The 17,361-nt window shown below is 48.0% G+C and overlaps 1 protein-coding gene across 2 annotated transcripts in view; it reads right to left on the bottom strand.

Annotated features, from left to right (window-relative positions):
* Positions 1 to 17,361, bottom strand: part of Larp1 (La ribonucleoprotein 1, translational regulator) — an 84,859-nt gene that overhangs the window by 50,157 nt on the left and 17,341 nt on the right. Inside the window, exon 1 of one of the 2 annotated variants that reach the window (XM_026388279.2) lies at positions 1,425 to 2,325. The exons of the other annotated variant lie outside the window; for it this stretch is intronic. Within the exon in view, the coding sequence (XP_026244064.1) occupies positions 1,425 to 1,860 (436 nt within the window). The 5' untranslated portion in view covers positions 1,861 to 2,325. Of the gene's footprint in view, positions 1 to 1,424; positions 2,326 to 17,361 lie in introns of those variants that run through there. 2 annotated transcript variants of the gene reach the window in all.

The following is a 17,361-nucleotide window of genomic DNA, read 5'->3' as shown; positions in this document are numbered from 1 at the left end:
AGAGTGAGTCTCCTCTCTAAAATACGAAGGCATTAGGCTCCCCCTACAATTTTACCCATTCTGACGGTTCAAACCAGTCAGCCTCAACAGCGACTGAAGTAAGGGAGGAGTTCTGGAAAAGCTCTCGGGCTACTGGCAGAGGCCATCATTCTAACCCAGCCAGTTTTAATACTGGCCCATTTCAAAAGGACAAAAACCGAAGAACCGAGACCCACGGTGCCCCAAAGCACTGGCAAGGGGAGGACGGAGGGCGCGCCCCCCAAACTGGCCACCGATCTGTTCTCCGCAAAGGGAGGCCAAGAGCAGACTCCATATTCTGCACCGCCTCCCTCCCCACGCTGACACGGCTCTGCTGGGATTTCCTACACCCTCTCCTCCCCCGAAAGGGACGGGTCCAAACCGACCAAAAAACGCAGGGGGAGGAGGGCTCGGGAGGCGCCGGTAGGCAGTCACATGCAGCTCCCCGCGCGGGGAGGCACCACGTTTTCCCGTCAGCGGAGGAATGCCGCGAAGGGGGCGCACTCACACCGCGAACACGCACACCCGGCCGCCGCCGCCGCCGCGCGCCCCGACCGCCGCGACCCGCACCGAACGCCGAGGCCCAGCGGCCGCGAGCAGCCCGCCGGCCGCCGGCGCGGCGCATGGCGCCCAACTGTCACCCGCCAGCCAGCCGGCCACTCCCTCCCCCGCCGCACACGCCCCTCGTGTCGCCGCACGCCCCTCACCCGCCTCACATTTTCCGCCAGCCCCCTAACCGGCTCCCCCCCGCACACTCGCCGTCGGTCTCCCTCTAAAGGCGGAAGACGCCAGGATCAGGGAGGGAAACCACCGAATTCAATGACACGCTGGGTTTCCTTTTCTCCCCTCTCCCCATAACTGACCCCCAACGCGTATCCAAATTGGGGACCCTGCCGCCTATCACCTCCCGAGGACAAAACTTGATAACTTTAAACCCCGAATCCGTGCGGTCGGCGGCAACTCCTCGCCGGCGCTGGGCTGCCCATGACATATGCTCATTAAACATTTACAACATGGGGACGCTCGCAAGGCTACCAAAACCGGGAGCGTGGGGCGCGGTGGCAGAGGGGCCTTCCTGAAAGGTTAAGCCGACCCCGGCTCTGCTCTCCCTACCCAGGCCAGCGCCCACCCTCTCCTGGCGAGGTAGGCCCGAACCACGCCGTTGCCCACTAACCGCTGCGGCCCAGGCGGTGGCAGTGGCTTCCCGGAGGCCTGGCCCTCCGGCAGGGGCAGGATCCCCAGAGTGCGCTGGGGGAAGGCACGGCGACCCCAACGAGCCAGGAGACAATTTTAAAAACACCAGAGTCACTAAGATCAGTGGCCGACCCCCCGGGTCCCGGAGGCCGCTGGGGGAGGGGACGCCTAGTCCCCGGAAGAGGCCCCCGGACGCCAACTGGGAGACCCACCTGGAGGGGACTGTCCGTTCACGGTGGCCAGGACCGGCGGCAGCGCGTTCTTAGTCCACGGGTTCACCTTGGGCGGGGGGGCTTCCACGAAGTCTCTGCGCCCGGCGCCCGCCGCTCCGACAGCTCCTCCGCCAGCGCCCGGCTCGCCGCCGCCCTCCTCTCCGTCGCTGACGGCCGGGCCCTCGGCGCCGGGCAGCTGCGGTGGCCGCGGGCTCTCGCGCTCCGGCGGCCCGGTGGCCTCCTTGTGTGGCTTGGCGCAGGGCGGCCGAGGTCTCCGGGCGCCGCCGTCCGGCTCCCCCCCTCCGACGTCGTTTGCCCCGGGCTCGCCCTTGCCTTCGGGCGCCGGCGGCGGCTTCTTCCTCACCAGCCCCCCGTGCTCTTCGGCCTGCAAGAGCGGGGCGCCCCCCGGCAGCAGCGGCTCCACCTGAGTGGCCATCTGCGCGCCCGCCCCCCCGGAGAAGCCGGGCGCGCCCGAGGTTGCCTCCCCCGCCTCGAACTTGGCTCGCAGAGCGCCCGCGACGCCTTCCTCCCGGGCGCCGGGCACCAGTCCCCACGGAGGAGAATCGGGATTCACGCTAGGCGCGGCTCCCTTCCCGGTCGGATGCAGCCGCCGTAGATCCGAGGCCCAGTGGCGGGGCGGGGGGGGGAGGAAGGCCCCCCACTCTGCGGTCCAGGCCTCCTCGGCGCGCGTCCCCCCCCGCCCGTTCCTCGCAGGGCGCCCCCACCCCGAGCCTGGCAGGCCTCTAGTTCCGTCCCTCCCTCCCCCCCGCCCCCGGGGCGGCCCGGGCTTCCCGGCTCGGGGGCTGCAGCAATATGGACGGACGGGGGAGAGGCGCGGTGAGCGGAGCAGACCACGCGATCCGCGGCAGGCGGCGGGCGGGCGCGCGCCTCGCGACGCGGAGAGCGAGGGGAGGGGACGGCGCAGCGGGGGCGCGCCCGCCGGGCCGGCCCTTGGCGACGGGCGGCGGGAGCGCGCGCGCACGGCCCCGTGGCCCCGCCCCCTCTCCCCGCCCCTCGCCTCCGATTCCTTCGAGCACCGCCCGGGCTGGGGGTGGGGGTGCCCAGACCTGACGGGGGCGAGCACGTGCCTGATGCAATTCGGGAGGGGGCGGGGTGGCGAGAGGGACTCGAGAGAAGGGGGGGTGAAGAGGGGAGGTGTCTTAAAGGGCCAGCGCTGGAGAGCTGCTGCAGGTGGAGCACATGGGGACGCGCCACGCGGCTGGCCCGGCCTGCTCGTGCTCTTTAGTTTGAATGCTGGATCCGCGATAAGGACCCTTGGATATCAGATATCAGTCCTGACTTCGAACATACAGAAGAAGGGACCTCATCAAGACCTGAAGAAACGCCAACGCCGTCCCCTGTCCGGTGCCCTGCAGACCTGGTCCCCTCCAGGCCCCGCCCGGGTGACCTTGGGCGAGCCGCCCTCACCTCCGCTGGCTCTGCTCTGCTCCTCCCAGCCAGGACGGGCCACGACTTTGTCCCGAGAGGGGTTCGACTCCGGGCATGGAAGACTAGCCCTTAACCTTTCAGGGCAGTGGGTGTCTATGAAGTAGGCACGAGTTACCAATGCCCCCCACCTGGTCAGGCCCCGGGAACCGAGTATTTATAGGCAGGAAATGTCTTTTCTTTCAAAAGGTTTTTGTGTTTTCTAAAGAATTGCTTTGAGTAGAGTTGAACCAATTCTCCAGAGATCTGAATTTTATCCTGGCCTTGACCCCTACCAACTCCGCCACTCTACTGTCACTTCCAGCTCCGTGGGCCTCAACTTCCCCCACTGTAAAATGAAGGCGCGATGTGTGACAGCGGTTTCAAATTTCAGTGTACATTCAATTCAATAAATATTTACTGTCCTCCTACTATGGGGGCCTGCAGAGTTCTAGGAAACGGGGTTTGTCAAAAAACAAGGCTAACAAGCCCATATCCTCTTGGAATTTACATTCTAAAGTGGGGAAAGAAAATAAACATTAAGTGACAAACAAATGCTTGTTCAGTATGAGGACGGTAATTACTGCTGTGATAAGTGAGACTAGACTGGCCACTTTACTTAAGGTGATATCCTTGAATTCAGATCCCAAAGTATCCTTAGGAATTAGGTGTGGCCTGGGCTTGGACCCAGAAATCTAGAGTCTAACAAGACCCCTTAGCGCTTATACACATCAGGTGGGCCCCGGGGCAGATTTGGCTTCTGACTGGCAGTGATCCACCTGCCCCAGACTTAACAGCCTGGAATGTTGGCCATCTCCAAAACAAGGATTAGACACACCACCTGCTGGATGTAGGGGAAGGCTTAGTGAAAAGGCTCTTGAAAGTGCCCCAGCCAGCAAGGCTGGGCTCTGAATCAGGAGTTTTAAGTACTGGTGAGAACGGCCTGGCAATCTGAAACTTATTCCAACTTCTCAGTCTCCTCCAACTCTCCACACTCCCCGAGCCCGGTCTCCGGAAGGAAAAATGGGGGTGAATAATGCCTTAACTCTTAACTCTCTGGACTTGGGTGAAGGATCAAGTGAGACAATGTTAGACAAAGTGCTGTGTTAATGATATACACTTAGACCAGTGCTTCTAAAGATGTATCAAGGGCCCCGGGCACATGCCTATAATCCTAAAGACTAGAGAGGCTGAGGCAAGAGAATCCCAAGTTGGAGGCCAGTCTGGACAATTTAGCCCAGATCCTGTCTCAAAATTTAAGCCTTGGGTTCAATCCCAAGGACTGAAGGTAAATAAATTTAATTAAAAATGCTGGATGTATTGCTCAGTGGTAGAATTCTTGCCCAGCATGCAAGAGGTCCTGGGTTCAATCCACAGCACGTTTTAAAAAGTGGTATCGAGGAAGGCAACAAATAAAGGTATGCCAATGAATTTAAGCAGGATTTTACATAATGGCATTATATATACCCCTAATCATGAGGCAAACTATTGTACATTGCCACTGGAAGCACTATATTTATTTATAAATATTTCCCGTTGATATTATTCACACTAGACCCTCTCTGTTGTTAACAGGGCACGTAATTGTCATTGTTGGTCATTTTTTTTCTATGAAAAAAAATTTTTTTTGTTTTGGGAATTGTAGCAGTACAAGGGTTCTTTGTGGACAAGTAAGTGGTTCATGTTACCCAGCAGAGTCACAGCCAAAGGATTCTGGCCAGGCCCTGCTTTGTAGAACCTGGAGGGGAACTAGGATCCACACACCCTAGACCTTCCGGGCACCAGGGAGGGGCACACTGGGGCCAGAGAAAAAAAGAGAGAGAGACTACATCTTGGAATCAGAGAGTGTTAAAGCTAGGGAAAAAAATAATAATAATAATCTCAGTGATTACTCAATCTCCTTGTTTTGTAGATGAGGAAACTTAAGACTCAGAGAAATAAAGTTACTTATCCAAGGTCATGCACCCACTCCAGGAAGAACCAGTCCTCACCTCTTAATCTGTTAATCCTAAATTCAGTAGCTTTTCCCACATTAAAAACAGAGGGTTGTACAACTATAATGCAACAATTTAAAAAAATGTGGAAAGAGAAAAAAGAGGGTTGGGCACATAGCTCAGTGATAGAGCACTTGCCTGGTATGCTCAGGCCCTGGGTTCAAGCACCATTAAAAAATAAATAAATAAATAAATAAAAGGAGAGAAAAATTCAAATTTGTCACCACTGCTAGGAAAGTACAAGTTTAAAATGACAGAACTGGGGCCAGGTGTGGTAGCGCATTATCTATAATCCCAGCCACTTGTGAGGCTGAGGTAGGAGGATCGAAAGTTCAAATTCAGCCTTGCAACCTAGCAAGGCCCTAAGCAACTCAGTGAGACCCTGTCTCTAAATAAAGTATGAAAAAAGGGGCTCAGTGGTTAAGCTCCTCTGAGTTTAATCCCTGGTACCCAAAAAAAAAAAAGATGGAATTGGGATTTAATTCAGGTTTTGGATTCCTGACCCAATGTGGCATTCTATGTGTATTTTTTTTTTTGTTTTGTAAATGACAGTCATGACCAAATAGTGAAAAATAGCTATTTTTATTAAATATTCTTTTCTGAGTTCTATGACCCCATTCTTAACATTCATTAACTCATTTAATTCTTATAATAACCCAATAAGATAGGTATTCTTTCCCTAAATGTCAGCTGAGTTTCTACTAGGTACCAGGCAGTAGACAGCCCTGAAGCTGTTACTGTCTTCAATTATAAAGGAAGGACACTTATAAGATGGTAGAGGAAGGGGATTGAGAGAAAGGGAGGAGGGGATAACATGGGGAAATACTGGAGAGTGAAATCTACCAAATTACGCTATGTCTAAGTACAAATACACCATAATGAGATGCACTAATTAAAATAACAATAATGGAAGATCAGAAGAGTAGAGCAAGTAGAAGAGGGGGAGGAAGGGAGAGAAAGGGAAAGTACTAGGAAATGAGCTTGATTAGATTATGTTATGTGCATGTATGAATATGGCATCATGAATCCCATTATTATATATGATTTTAATGCACTAATAAAAATGTGACAAAATAAGGGGGATGTTCAAGGTCATAGGCAGCAGCAGAGTGTCAGTGTGGGGTTTTTCAGAGCAGTCTAAGTTCCCAGACCTTGTTCTTATGTACCACTTTGTTCAGCCTGCCTCTCCTCCCTCATTGTCATATCCATCAATACTGAGGCCTTGAAAGAGCCTAAAAATGTTGAATCCTGTGTCTCTAAAAGATAAACTCTAATTAGGGGACCAAAGAATTAAACAATCCATGACCTCAGGCCAAACAAGAAGGTTTGAGAAGGTTCGACAAAGTATGCTTTTTGTGACAAGAATCAAGCTAACTTGTGCCCAAGGCTTAAATAGATCATGTTCTCAAATTCAGTACACAGGCGCACACACAGGGACACAAATCCAACTTAAAAAATAGCGATTATAGGTTGGCACAGTGGAACCCATCTGCAATTCCAGCAACTTGAGAAACTAAGGCAGGAAGACCCCAGGTTTGAGGCCAGCCTCAGCAACTTAGCAAGAACCTCTCACAAAATTAAAAAAAGGCTGGGAATGTGGCTCAGTGGCAAAGCACTCCTGGGTTCAATCCCCAGTACTGAAAAATTAATTAATTAATTAATTAATTAATTAAAAATTATAAAGTGGATCCAAAACCTCTTTATAATTAAATATGTTTTTTTTTTTTTCTGGTGCTGATTTCCTTAAAGAGAGACAGGGGAGAGACTAGAGAGGTGGGAGAATTATTTTATAACCTGAGGCCCCTCTCCTGGCTTTGTAGAATGAGTCTGGGTAGCCTCCTGAGCTTTCCTGGGTTGCTACAAAATGGATGGGGCTAGGGTTATAGCTCAGTGGTAGAGCACTTGTCTGGTATGCATGAGGCACTGGGTTCCATCCTCAGCACCACATAAAGATAAAAGTAAAGATATTGTGATATTGTGTCCATCTATAACTAAAACATATATTTTTTAAAAAATGGAATGAATACCTGCCTGTCTAGCTTAGAAGCATGAAGGAAATTACAAAGTTTTCATGAAACTGTCTTGCGGGGGCGGGGGGGTGGTAAGTAGATAAAGAAGGGGGCATGGTTCTTTCAGCAACGACCAGGCGCTGAGCAATTCAGTAAGACCCTGTCTCTAAATAAAATACAAAATAGGGCCAGGGGTGTGGCTCAGTAGTTGAGTGCCCGAGTTCAAACCCCAATACTCGGATCTGTAGTTCTGTTCCCCCTTTGAGTTTGATTTTTCACAGGACCCATATTTATAGAAGAACTGGCACTGTATTGCTCACTCCTGATATCAGAGCCTCTTGAGTCTACCTTTTTTTTTTTTTTTTTTGGGTGGGGGGAATACTGGGGATTGAACCGAGGGTGCTCTACCTCTGAGCTAAATCCCCCAGTCTATGTTTTTTTTGAGACAGGGTTTGACCAAGTTGCTGAGGATGGCTTTGAACTTGTGATCCTCCTGTCTCTGCTTCCTGAGTTGCTGAGATTACAGGCTCTGAGGTTTCTTTACACCAACAATTCAGGAGAGAGGGGGAGTTGAAAAGGGAGGGGCTTTGGCAGACCCTGAAGATTCTTGGATCTTCTGGCACATGCCATGAAATGATTTCAGTTCTCAGGAAGAGGCCCAGCCAAGGTGTCCTCCTGTGAAGTAGATATAAACAGCAAGAATTCATAATCCTTTTCCATCCAAATAGCCTCTCCATCCCCATTTTACAGATGGAGTAGGCTCAGAGGAAGTAAGGGGTGGTAGAGGAGGAGGAGGAAGGTTTGCAATGAGGAACTTTGACAGGCTCTGCTTCTGCTCAAAATCTCCAAAATTCACGCCCAGTATAGCCTGATCCTAACCTGTCCCACTGCCTTCTAACCACATACCCTATACTCCAGCAATAGTGAACCACTCACTGTTTCTTTCATTTTTTTCCACTGACATTTTTTTTTTTTTTGGTACCAGGGATTGAAAACTATAGGCAATTTACCACTAAGCCACATGCCCAGCCCTTTTTAATATTTTTTTTTTTTTTATCTTGAGACAGGGTCTCACAAAATTGCTGACACTGACTTTGAACTTGCAATCCTCCTACCTCAGCTGCCCAAATTACTGGGATTACAGGTATGCGTCACCATGCTCAGCTCAGTTGACAAATTCACTGAGCATCTACAACTTGCTGTTTACTGCCCAGGCTCTGAACAGAGAGAGATGTGCAAGACACACATGTTCCCAGCTTTTAGGAAGCTCCCTGTCTTATTCGTTATGGCAAATTGTTTTCCTGCTCGGTTCAAATAACAAAGCTGTTGAGAGTGAGATCTTGAATATGTCTGCCATCTTGATCACCTTGCAACCCTCGCACAGATTTAAACCTCTCTAAGCCTCAGTTTCCCCAATGTATAAATTAGAGATGAGAATGCTGTTTACCTCAGCTCTTCGGAGAGCACTGAGATAATATATGCAATTTATTTTTTTTATTATTTTTTAAAAATTTTTATTAGGTGTAAATGGACACAACACAATGCCTTCATTTTTTTTTTTTATGTGGTGCTGAGGATCGAACCCAGGTCCCGCCCATGCTAGGCAAGTGCTCTACCACTGAGCCACAATCCCAGCCCCAATATATGCAATTTATTTATTTATTTATTTAAAGAGAGAGTGAGAGAGGAGAGAGAGAGAATTTTTAATATTTATTTTCTAGTTCTTGGCGGACACAACATCTTTGTTGGTATGTGGTGCTGAGGATCGAACCCAGGCCGCACGCATGCCAGGCGAGCACGCCACCGCTTGAGCCACATCCCCAGCCCCTAATATATGCAATTTAATAGCACAATGCCTGGTGCCTGGTATGTGCTAAGGAAATATTAATTACCTTTCATTATTGTTATTACTACCAGTAATACCTTTCCATTTCTACTGGCCCAGAATTCCACATACCTTTCAACTTCTTCACAAAAATCTTATTTCATCTCCATACCTAGAACAGATTTTTCCCTGTTCTTAACTCTTGGCAAAAATTTCTCTGAAGCATATAAAGTATTTTTCACATTCTGCATTGAACTATGGTTAGCTCTGTGCATGCTCTATCCTCTGTCTTGATGCAGGAATCATACCTCATTCCTCACAGTGTCCCTTGTGGTACTTGTCACTGGTGCCTTATATAGAACAGAAACTTTGGGCCTATTTTCTGAACAAAAGAATGAATGAATGAATTCCAAATCACTCCTGATCACATTAGTTTTGGTAATGAGAGCAACACTGTTAAGTGCCAAGTGCTACATATTTTGATTGATATCAATATGTAGATAAATTATAAATATTTTGATATATAAGTTATACATCATAATTTATCTACTTTATATTTGACAGATAAGTCATACATATTTTGATTTACATTTTTAATTGTATATGATAAGTACATAACTATGATATTTTATATTTTATGATGTATTTGCATGACATACATGATAAAATATAATGTCAAAATAAAATGTGCTAACTTTAGTAAACACGAACAAAAGTTAAGTCTAGTGGAACAATCCACATATAGGTCTCCAACCTAGAGTCAATCACTGGCCACATGTTGGTTTATTTTCTTCTAGTCTTTTTTCTATCGTATTTTACATAGCTGCACATAGAGCAGTTATGTAATACTGCACATAGAGCAATTTTATTTCTTGCTTTTTTCCTTCATTAACTTTGTTTTATGATTGCTGTCTCCACATCATTGCAAATTCTTTCCATTCGGTCAATTAAATATCTTTTGAGTACCTATGGTAAGGGTTATATTACAGTAACCCACCTTCTGTTTGTATCACATTGTATATTTTATAAAAGGCTTCATGAAGGCAGGATAGGCATGATTGCCCCTAGTTGGCAGTGAAGAACGGAGACTCACAGATATTGTCTTGTTCCAGGATGCCAGGGTGGCAGAATCAAGATTTGAACCCCATCTCTCCTCCCCCATTCCAGACCCCTAAGCCAGTCAAGAAACAGAGTACACAAAGAAAAAATACAAAAACAAACAAACAATTCAGGTAACCATTTTTAAACATTCCAGGGTCAGGAAATATCCAAGTGCATGGAGACAAATGGAAATCTGCATCAAAACGAAGGCAGGAAGGCACCCCCTCCACAAGACCATAACCAGTCAAGCATGGGATTGGCCAATAGAACTGTCACTCAGTCAAACGGCAGCACTGAGCTCCAGGACAGAAGGGTCCTGCCCTAAGGACTGGAGTGGAAAGGATAAGGACCAGGTATGGTCCTTGCCCAGGGAACCCGACTCCTTACCCCAGCACACTGTTCTCTTCCTAGACCACCTGCCCGGCCTTGACACATGGCACAGAAAGGGTGGACCAAGAGTTTGAGATCAGAAGAACTGGGCTTTGGCCAGCTTTTATTATTGCCTAGTTCCTAGTTCTGTGTCCTCAGACAAATCACTTCGCTTTTCTGAGCTTCAATATCTCCATATGTAAAATGGTGAAAAGAGAAACATTTGCTTGATAAAATTCATTATGCCTTTAGAATATTAAATGAACCAGTATTCGTGAAGGTGTTTAACAGTCCCTGCGCCATCACCCACCAGCTTTGCAACCTTGGACAAATTCCTTTGCCTCTCTCTCTGCCTCAGTTTCCTCAGCTGTAAAGTGGGAATGATAACAGTACCTACCCCTGAGGGTTATTGAAAGGGCTAAGTGAGTTAAAGAACTCAAAGTGCTTGGAACAGGGCCTGACATATAGTAAACACAAATCTTCGCTGTTGTCTTAAGGGGGGCAGTGGTTGTCGGCACTGTCGGGAGAAATGTTCTCCAAATCCCACGAAGATGGTGGAACAGGTGTTACTCTGTTTTATAGGTGAGGATAGTGAGGCCCAGAAAGATGATTTGTTTTATCTGGAGTCTGCTACTAGTTGCTAGAAGTCTAGGATTTCTGAAGGTTTTCCACATCTAGTGTCCTTCCCCGAGGGCGTGTTTTCTTTGGCCCGAGAACACTTTTTGTGTTTCTCCTGGTGTTAGACCCAGGGCCTTGTACATGCTATGTACATGCTAGGCACTTGCTCACCCTGAACCACACACGCAGTCCCCATACAGTATTCTTTAAATGGAATTTAAATAGGATTGGATGGGCCCAGCCACACTAGTGAACCTCAGGGCCACTCCTAGTCTGTGTCACTCCCACCAACTACCCCCATTTAGATCTCTGTACAGACTGATGTCATCCCAGTCACTAAACACATGATATAGACTAGTTCAGGAGACTAAAGAGGGGCCAGTTACAAGGAGAGGTGAGAGGGACAGGGCAGACGTAGCCAGAGAAGCCTTCCTGAAGGTGGCTGGAGTTGAGTTGGTACTTGAATCTGGCAAGGAGGATTTGTTCAGTCTAAAAAGGAAGGCAGGGAATAGGGCAGGTCAAGTTGGCATTTGATGACCTTCAGGGATGTTTGTGAGCTTTCCTGACAAGGATTCCCCAGGCCTTTGCTTTGGTAGAGAAGAGGAAAGAAGTAAGCTGCCCTTTATCTCAGGGGAGGCCCGTGATCCACGAGGTCCAGAGTCAACACACATTGTCAGTGTTGGCTGATTGACAGAGCAATTGATCTGTGTCTCCATCCCTGAGGACATAGCACCTGGAGGAGCAGTCACGTGAACCAAAATATAAAATGTGGTCCCTGCCCTCAGTGATGGTGATGATGATAATGGCTAACATTTACTATGCCATTGCTATGAGCCAGGGCCTGTGGAGAGGAGAGTTTTCCTGGAGGGTGGCCTCCCCAGGGAGAACTCCCCAGAATATGAATCAATACGCATCAAGATGTATTCTAGCCAGGGGTAGTCGTGCACACCTCAGGGCCAGCAACTCGGGAGGCTGAGACAGGAGGATCACAAGTTCAAGGCCATCCTCAGCAACTTAGTAAAACCCTGCCTTAAAATAGAAAATAAAAAGGGTTGGGGATGTTGCTCAGTGGTTAGGTGAACCTAGGTTCAACCCCCAGAACAAATCCATAACAACAACAACAAAAAAAAAGATGTATGCTGTCCTCAAATCATTGAGGAAACAATGAATTAAACAATGTTAAACCAGTGTTTTGGTGTAGGATGTCTCAGGGCCTCCTCTAAGGAGGAAGAGATTGCAACATTTTCCAAACTCATGAGATGTAGAACAAATCGTCTGTGTTCCATGGAACACCCTTTGAGAAACACTGGCTCAGCATTGTCACAAGGCCTCCCACTCACTACCAGACAGTGGAGTGTAGGAGGAGTTCTGCTTTCCAGGTCCAGCTCTGATGCTGCTTCCTATGAGACCTAGAAAAGACCTTTCCCCCTTCCCTGATGAGACCTCAGTTTACCCATTTTTTTAAAAAGCCTAAATGTTCTGGAAATTTCTTCCTATCCTAGCAGTCTTTTTCTTCTTCTTCTTGGTACCAAGGATTGAACCCAGGGGCACTTAACCATTGAGCCACATCCCCAGCTTATTTTATATTTTATTTTGAGACAAGGTCTTGCTAAGTTGCTTAGGGCCTCACTAAGTTGCTGAGGCTGCCTTTAAACTCATGGTCCTCATGCCTCAGCCTCCTGAGCTAGGATTACAGGTGTGCGCCACGGGCTGTCCTAGCGGTCTTGATAGCAGTTTCTAATGTTTCCTTACCTCTATGGCATCAAACCATTTGATGTTGGGTTGAACGATATTAAACAAGGGTTTTTCTGCAGGACCTCTCAGGGCCTTAACTACGCATGGAGGTGAAGGCTGACCACCGGATGAGGCAGGGGAAAGCCTGTGGCAAGTGGCAGGGCTGTCTGAGTGCCAGTCCCAGCAACAGCCACCAGACCAGAGACGTTGCTCACTGCCCACACACTTGGATCTCAAGGTCTATTGGAGACACGTGGTGGGAAGGAGGAACTTCCAATGAACCCGAGTGGCCTACTTTCCTAATGTGGGGACAGTGCACACAGATCACCAGATAAAGACAAGGAAAAACCAGGCTTGTCTGTGAGGGTAGCATTGACTGGTGTGTTTTCTGCAAACTTCCACGATACCTGGGTACCCAGGGAACCCGGCATCTGGGAAACAGGAATGGTTAGAGCGCGTCTGCCACTCTGTTGAAAAGAACCCCTCCAAGAGTTTCCTATTACAAGGACAAGCTCCAGGCCTCTCACCTGTGCCCACAAGACCCTGTGCACGTGCGTGCATGTGTACACACACACACACACAATCCCTCTTGACTCCCCCAATCTCATCCCCAGGAGTCCTAGGGCATCACATTTCCACTGTGACTGGCTGCCTCATACAGCCTCAGCTCGACTGGCCCCTTCTCAGAGAGAACTTCCAGATCACAATCTGAGTTCGTATGTGAACGATGCTTTTGGCCCATTGCCTCATGTCACATCCATCCTGTGGCTCCATCTTCTTCTCACCTTTGGTACCTCCCGTGCCAAGCTCAGCACAGAAGGCTGAATGAATGAATGAATGAATGTTGTTGAATGAATGCTGTGTGGCCTCTGACAAGTTGCTTCCCCTCTCTGGGCCTCTGTAGTCCCATGAGTGAAATGAAGCAGTTGAACAGGGTGCTGCAGAGAGTCCTTGGAGCTCTGATTATGGCTCTATGACTAACATCTGGGCCTCAGGCCCGGAAGTGAGCCGAGTGTGTTGCATTTCCACTGTGCGACACACACTGCACTGATTAAATCGGGCAGCAAATGTCCTGCCATTCCTCCTTCCTGGTCCCTGGGCTAGAGACCATGCTGTCAGTTTTCCGGGATGATCCACGCACAGTCACCTGCTCACCCAGCTCAGTGATCCCAGTGCCCACAAGAAAAGCAGAGTGGGCAGGTTGGTGGACTGGGAAAGCACGTTCAATCTGGAAGCCCAAGAGCAGGGGGACTTGTCCGTCACCATCCTGAGCTGTCAGGCTGGAATCTTGAAGAGATTTCACCAATCCTGTCATCTCTGGGTTAGGAGGGATCATCTAGGACACTGGGCTCAATCCTTGCTTTAAACCTAACTGCCTTGAAACCTCCCTCCAAGTGATTCCTCGGGAAGGGCTCAAAATAGGGGCCTTGCTTGCCTATCAGGCTGCTCATCTCTCCAATGAATGGCTTTGTTTAGAAAGTTCTTTAATCAGCAGCATGGTGTAATGTGAGGCACTGTAGCATAGGGGTGAAGGGCCCGGGCCTCCAGCCAGGCTGCCTGGGTGGAATCGCACCTCTCTAACCTACTTGCCGTGGGAGCTCCAGCAAACCATGACACCTCTCTTTGCCTCTGCTTCATTGTCTGTCAAACGGAGTCTTCTCTGAGCTGTTGGAGGAATTACAAGGGTTAAGGCGTAATGGGAGGGCAAGAAGGGTCAATTCCTGTTAGCTGCCACCTGTGGAGTGCTCTTGTTGTTTTTAGATCCTCTTGAACTCAGACTGTTCTCTGAGTTAGTTGGTTTGCAAAATAGAGAGTGGGGCCCAAACCAAAGAACACAGGGGGGGAGCTCACCACTGTCTGCTCCTCTGAAAACAACTTCTGCCCATTCCAAGGAGGAATGGACGAGAAGCTTTTGCAAAGTGAACACCGCCACATGCATGTGAGAGATTCCTCTGAATTTTGTTGGAAAAGCCCTGACTTCTTTTAAGGCACATTAGCTTCCAAACAGCAAAGTGGCTAAACTCAACCTAGTTGGCAAACGGTGTGTTTTGGGTACTTGCTGTGAATTTTCAAGCTAATCCCTTTAGAATCTTTCCCTTATGTACTGGAAGGAAAAAAAGAGATTTGATGGCAACAACTTAGATACATTACTGTGGGAGACAGGTCTTGGTTTTGCTGGTTTCCGCCATCTTTGTTTATTAGGATGATGGTGATTTCTCTAGTTTCTCTTCTTCAGGAAGGTGCCTGGAAGTTCCAGGTAAGGTGTTTTCACTCTGCCAATGTCAGCAGGACACAGTAGTTCTGCATAACTTCAGGATCTTCAGTGACCTTTTTCCAAAACCTGCTCTGTCATGTGAACCTACAGCTGAAGGAGCCCCTAGAGTTAGCCTTCTCCTTGTACAGATCAGAAACAGAAGCTTACAGAGGGGAGAGGACTTGCCCAAGATCAATGGCAGAACCCTGACTGGGTATCTCTTCACTCCAAACTCCACGCTCCTTCCACCAATTTTAGGGATCTTGCAATTTCTCTAAATCAGCTGATTGTTGAGTCACAGGACATTTGACAAAACTCATTAAACTACACACTTAAACTCTGTACAGTATATTATTGTACATTTAACTCCATTGTTTTAAGTGGTCAAATGTGGGATGGGGGTGTGGCTCCATGGTGGAGCACTTGCCTAGCATGCATGAGGCCCTGGGTTCAATTCCCAGCTCAACAAACACCTAAAAATTAATTTTAAAAAAATAATAATGATGGTAGAATGATACAGCCAAGTCCTACCGCAGGAGGTCAACATCCAAAAATAATGGATAACATGGTTTAATGGGCTCGGGAAATGCTTAGTAGAGCCGACAGTCTCCTTGTGCAGGTTTCTGTGTTTTGACAATCCTGAACCTCACCCAGAGTGAGGGGGGAGAGTGTGTACCGAGACCTGAATGCCAGCTACCTCTGATTCACTCCCTTTGCTTAGAGGGGGCTCACCAAACATGAGGGGGCCCTGCAAGTTTCAGGAGGAGGTTCTGAGGCTGAACACAGGGTCCCCAGGGTGTCTGGAACCCAGAGATGTAGGGAAGGAAAGAAGGGGATATTGCTGCACTCTGAAGGGAAGAGGAAGGAAAAGGGGGCCAGAGCAGAGCTGGGGAGCCAGACCGACAGAGGACACCTTGTTTAAGAGCTGGGTGTGGTGGCACACACCTGTAATTCCAATGACTCAGGAGGCCGGGGCAGGAGGATCAGTTGCCTTTCTGGGTAACTCAGAGAGACCTTGTCTCAAAGTTAAAAAAAAAAAAAAAAAAAAAAAAAAAAAAAAGGATGAAAAAGGCTGTGGATGTGGCTCAGTGGTTAAGCACTCCTGACATTTTTATGGCTAAATAATAGTCCATTGAGGGCTGGGGATTGAGGGCTCAATCCCTAGTACTGCAATAACATCAAATAAATAAAAATTAAAATAATGCGAAGGGACAGGAATGGGGAACAGAGGAGGAAAAGGAGATTAAAAGGCAGGAGGAGATCAAAGATGGTGAGTTTTTAGAGGTTTCTTGCAGGAAAGGGTTTTGAGAACTGGCAGAGGTGAGAGAGATTAGCTGTATATCAGAATATGTTTCATGAGATGAAATTCTGGAGGTTTCGGAACAGTTTGTAATGTTAAAAAGAAATTTTTCCTGCTTCCAGGTTATCAAAAGGGGTTGTTTGTTGTTGTTTTTGTTGTTGAGTATTCTGAACATTCCCCCTAGAATTGCATTAAAATAATACATTTGCTCATCTAACATTAGGATGGCTGCTAAAACAAACGAACAAACCCCGAAACAGAAAGTAGCAAGTGTTGGCAAGGGTGCGAAGAAGCTGCAATTATGTGCACTCTTGGTGGGAATGTCAAATGGGGCAGTGCTATTGAAAGCAGTCTGGAGGCTCCTCAAAAACTAAAAATATGGGGCTGGGGTTGTGGCTCAGTGGTAGAATGCTTTCCTAGCATGTATGAAGCACTGGGTTTGATTCTCAGCACGGCATATAAAAAAAATAAAGGTCCATTAACAACTAAAAATATAGATATATATTTTTTAAAATTAAAAAAATGATGTACTTACCTGTCACCTTGTTCATGGGTCTCTTTGACGGTCATAATCACATAATTTATGTGCTCAAATAATACCCCACCACTCTCTTGATGGCCACGACTAGTATATATCTTTCACTGACCCCTTATCGTTTCAAAGATAACACAAAGGCCAACTTCCATTAACAAATCTCAAGCCACATGACATTTCAGATAGGACCCTGAGTGGCTGGGGCTGGGACAGCACTCAGGTCACTCATTTAGACCCTACAGCCACTGCCCATGCAACCCACCACCATTAAATCCCCTCTTCCCGGGACTGGCTTCAAAACGGAGGGGAGGGCGATGCACAGACAGGGAAGGCTGTCAAATATGGAAATTATGATAATATCATTTATCTCAAAAGAATGATTATAAGTATGTAATTAACACTTTGTATGCAGACGCTTCCACCTTCAAGGAGCTCTGCAAGTCTCTCGGATTATTTAAATATATATCACATCCATTGCTGAAGACAAACCCTATGGTTTTTAGAAGATAATTAAAATTCCTTCCCCTTTGGAATTAAGAAAATTGCCTGTGGGATGAATTGTATGCCCACCAGACACACGGATAGACTTAAACCTGGAATGAACAGACTGCGTCCAGGAAGGACACATGTTGGGTAAGTATAATATCCATTTCAAATCCCTTGCACGTGGAGGAAATTATTAATCAATCACAGCAGTGTTCCCCACAAAGCCTGGACTGGTCCCCAAGATCCTTCTCCATGCAGCTCTCTAGAAGCCACCACCAATTAATCAG

This window comes from Urocitellus parryii, chromosome 1 (assembly GCF_045843805.1).
Source record: "Urocitellus parryii isolate mUroPar1 chromosome 1, mUroPar1.hap1, whole genome shotgun sequence".
Lineage (NCBI taxonomy): Eukaryota > Metazoa > Chordata > Mammalia > Rodentia > Sciuridae > Urocitellus > Urocitellus parryii.
Note: the sequence above shows the minus strand (reverse complement) of the source record. Positions and strands in the feature narration are given on the sequence as shown.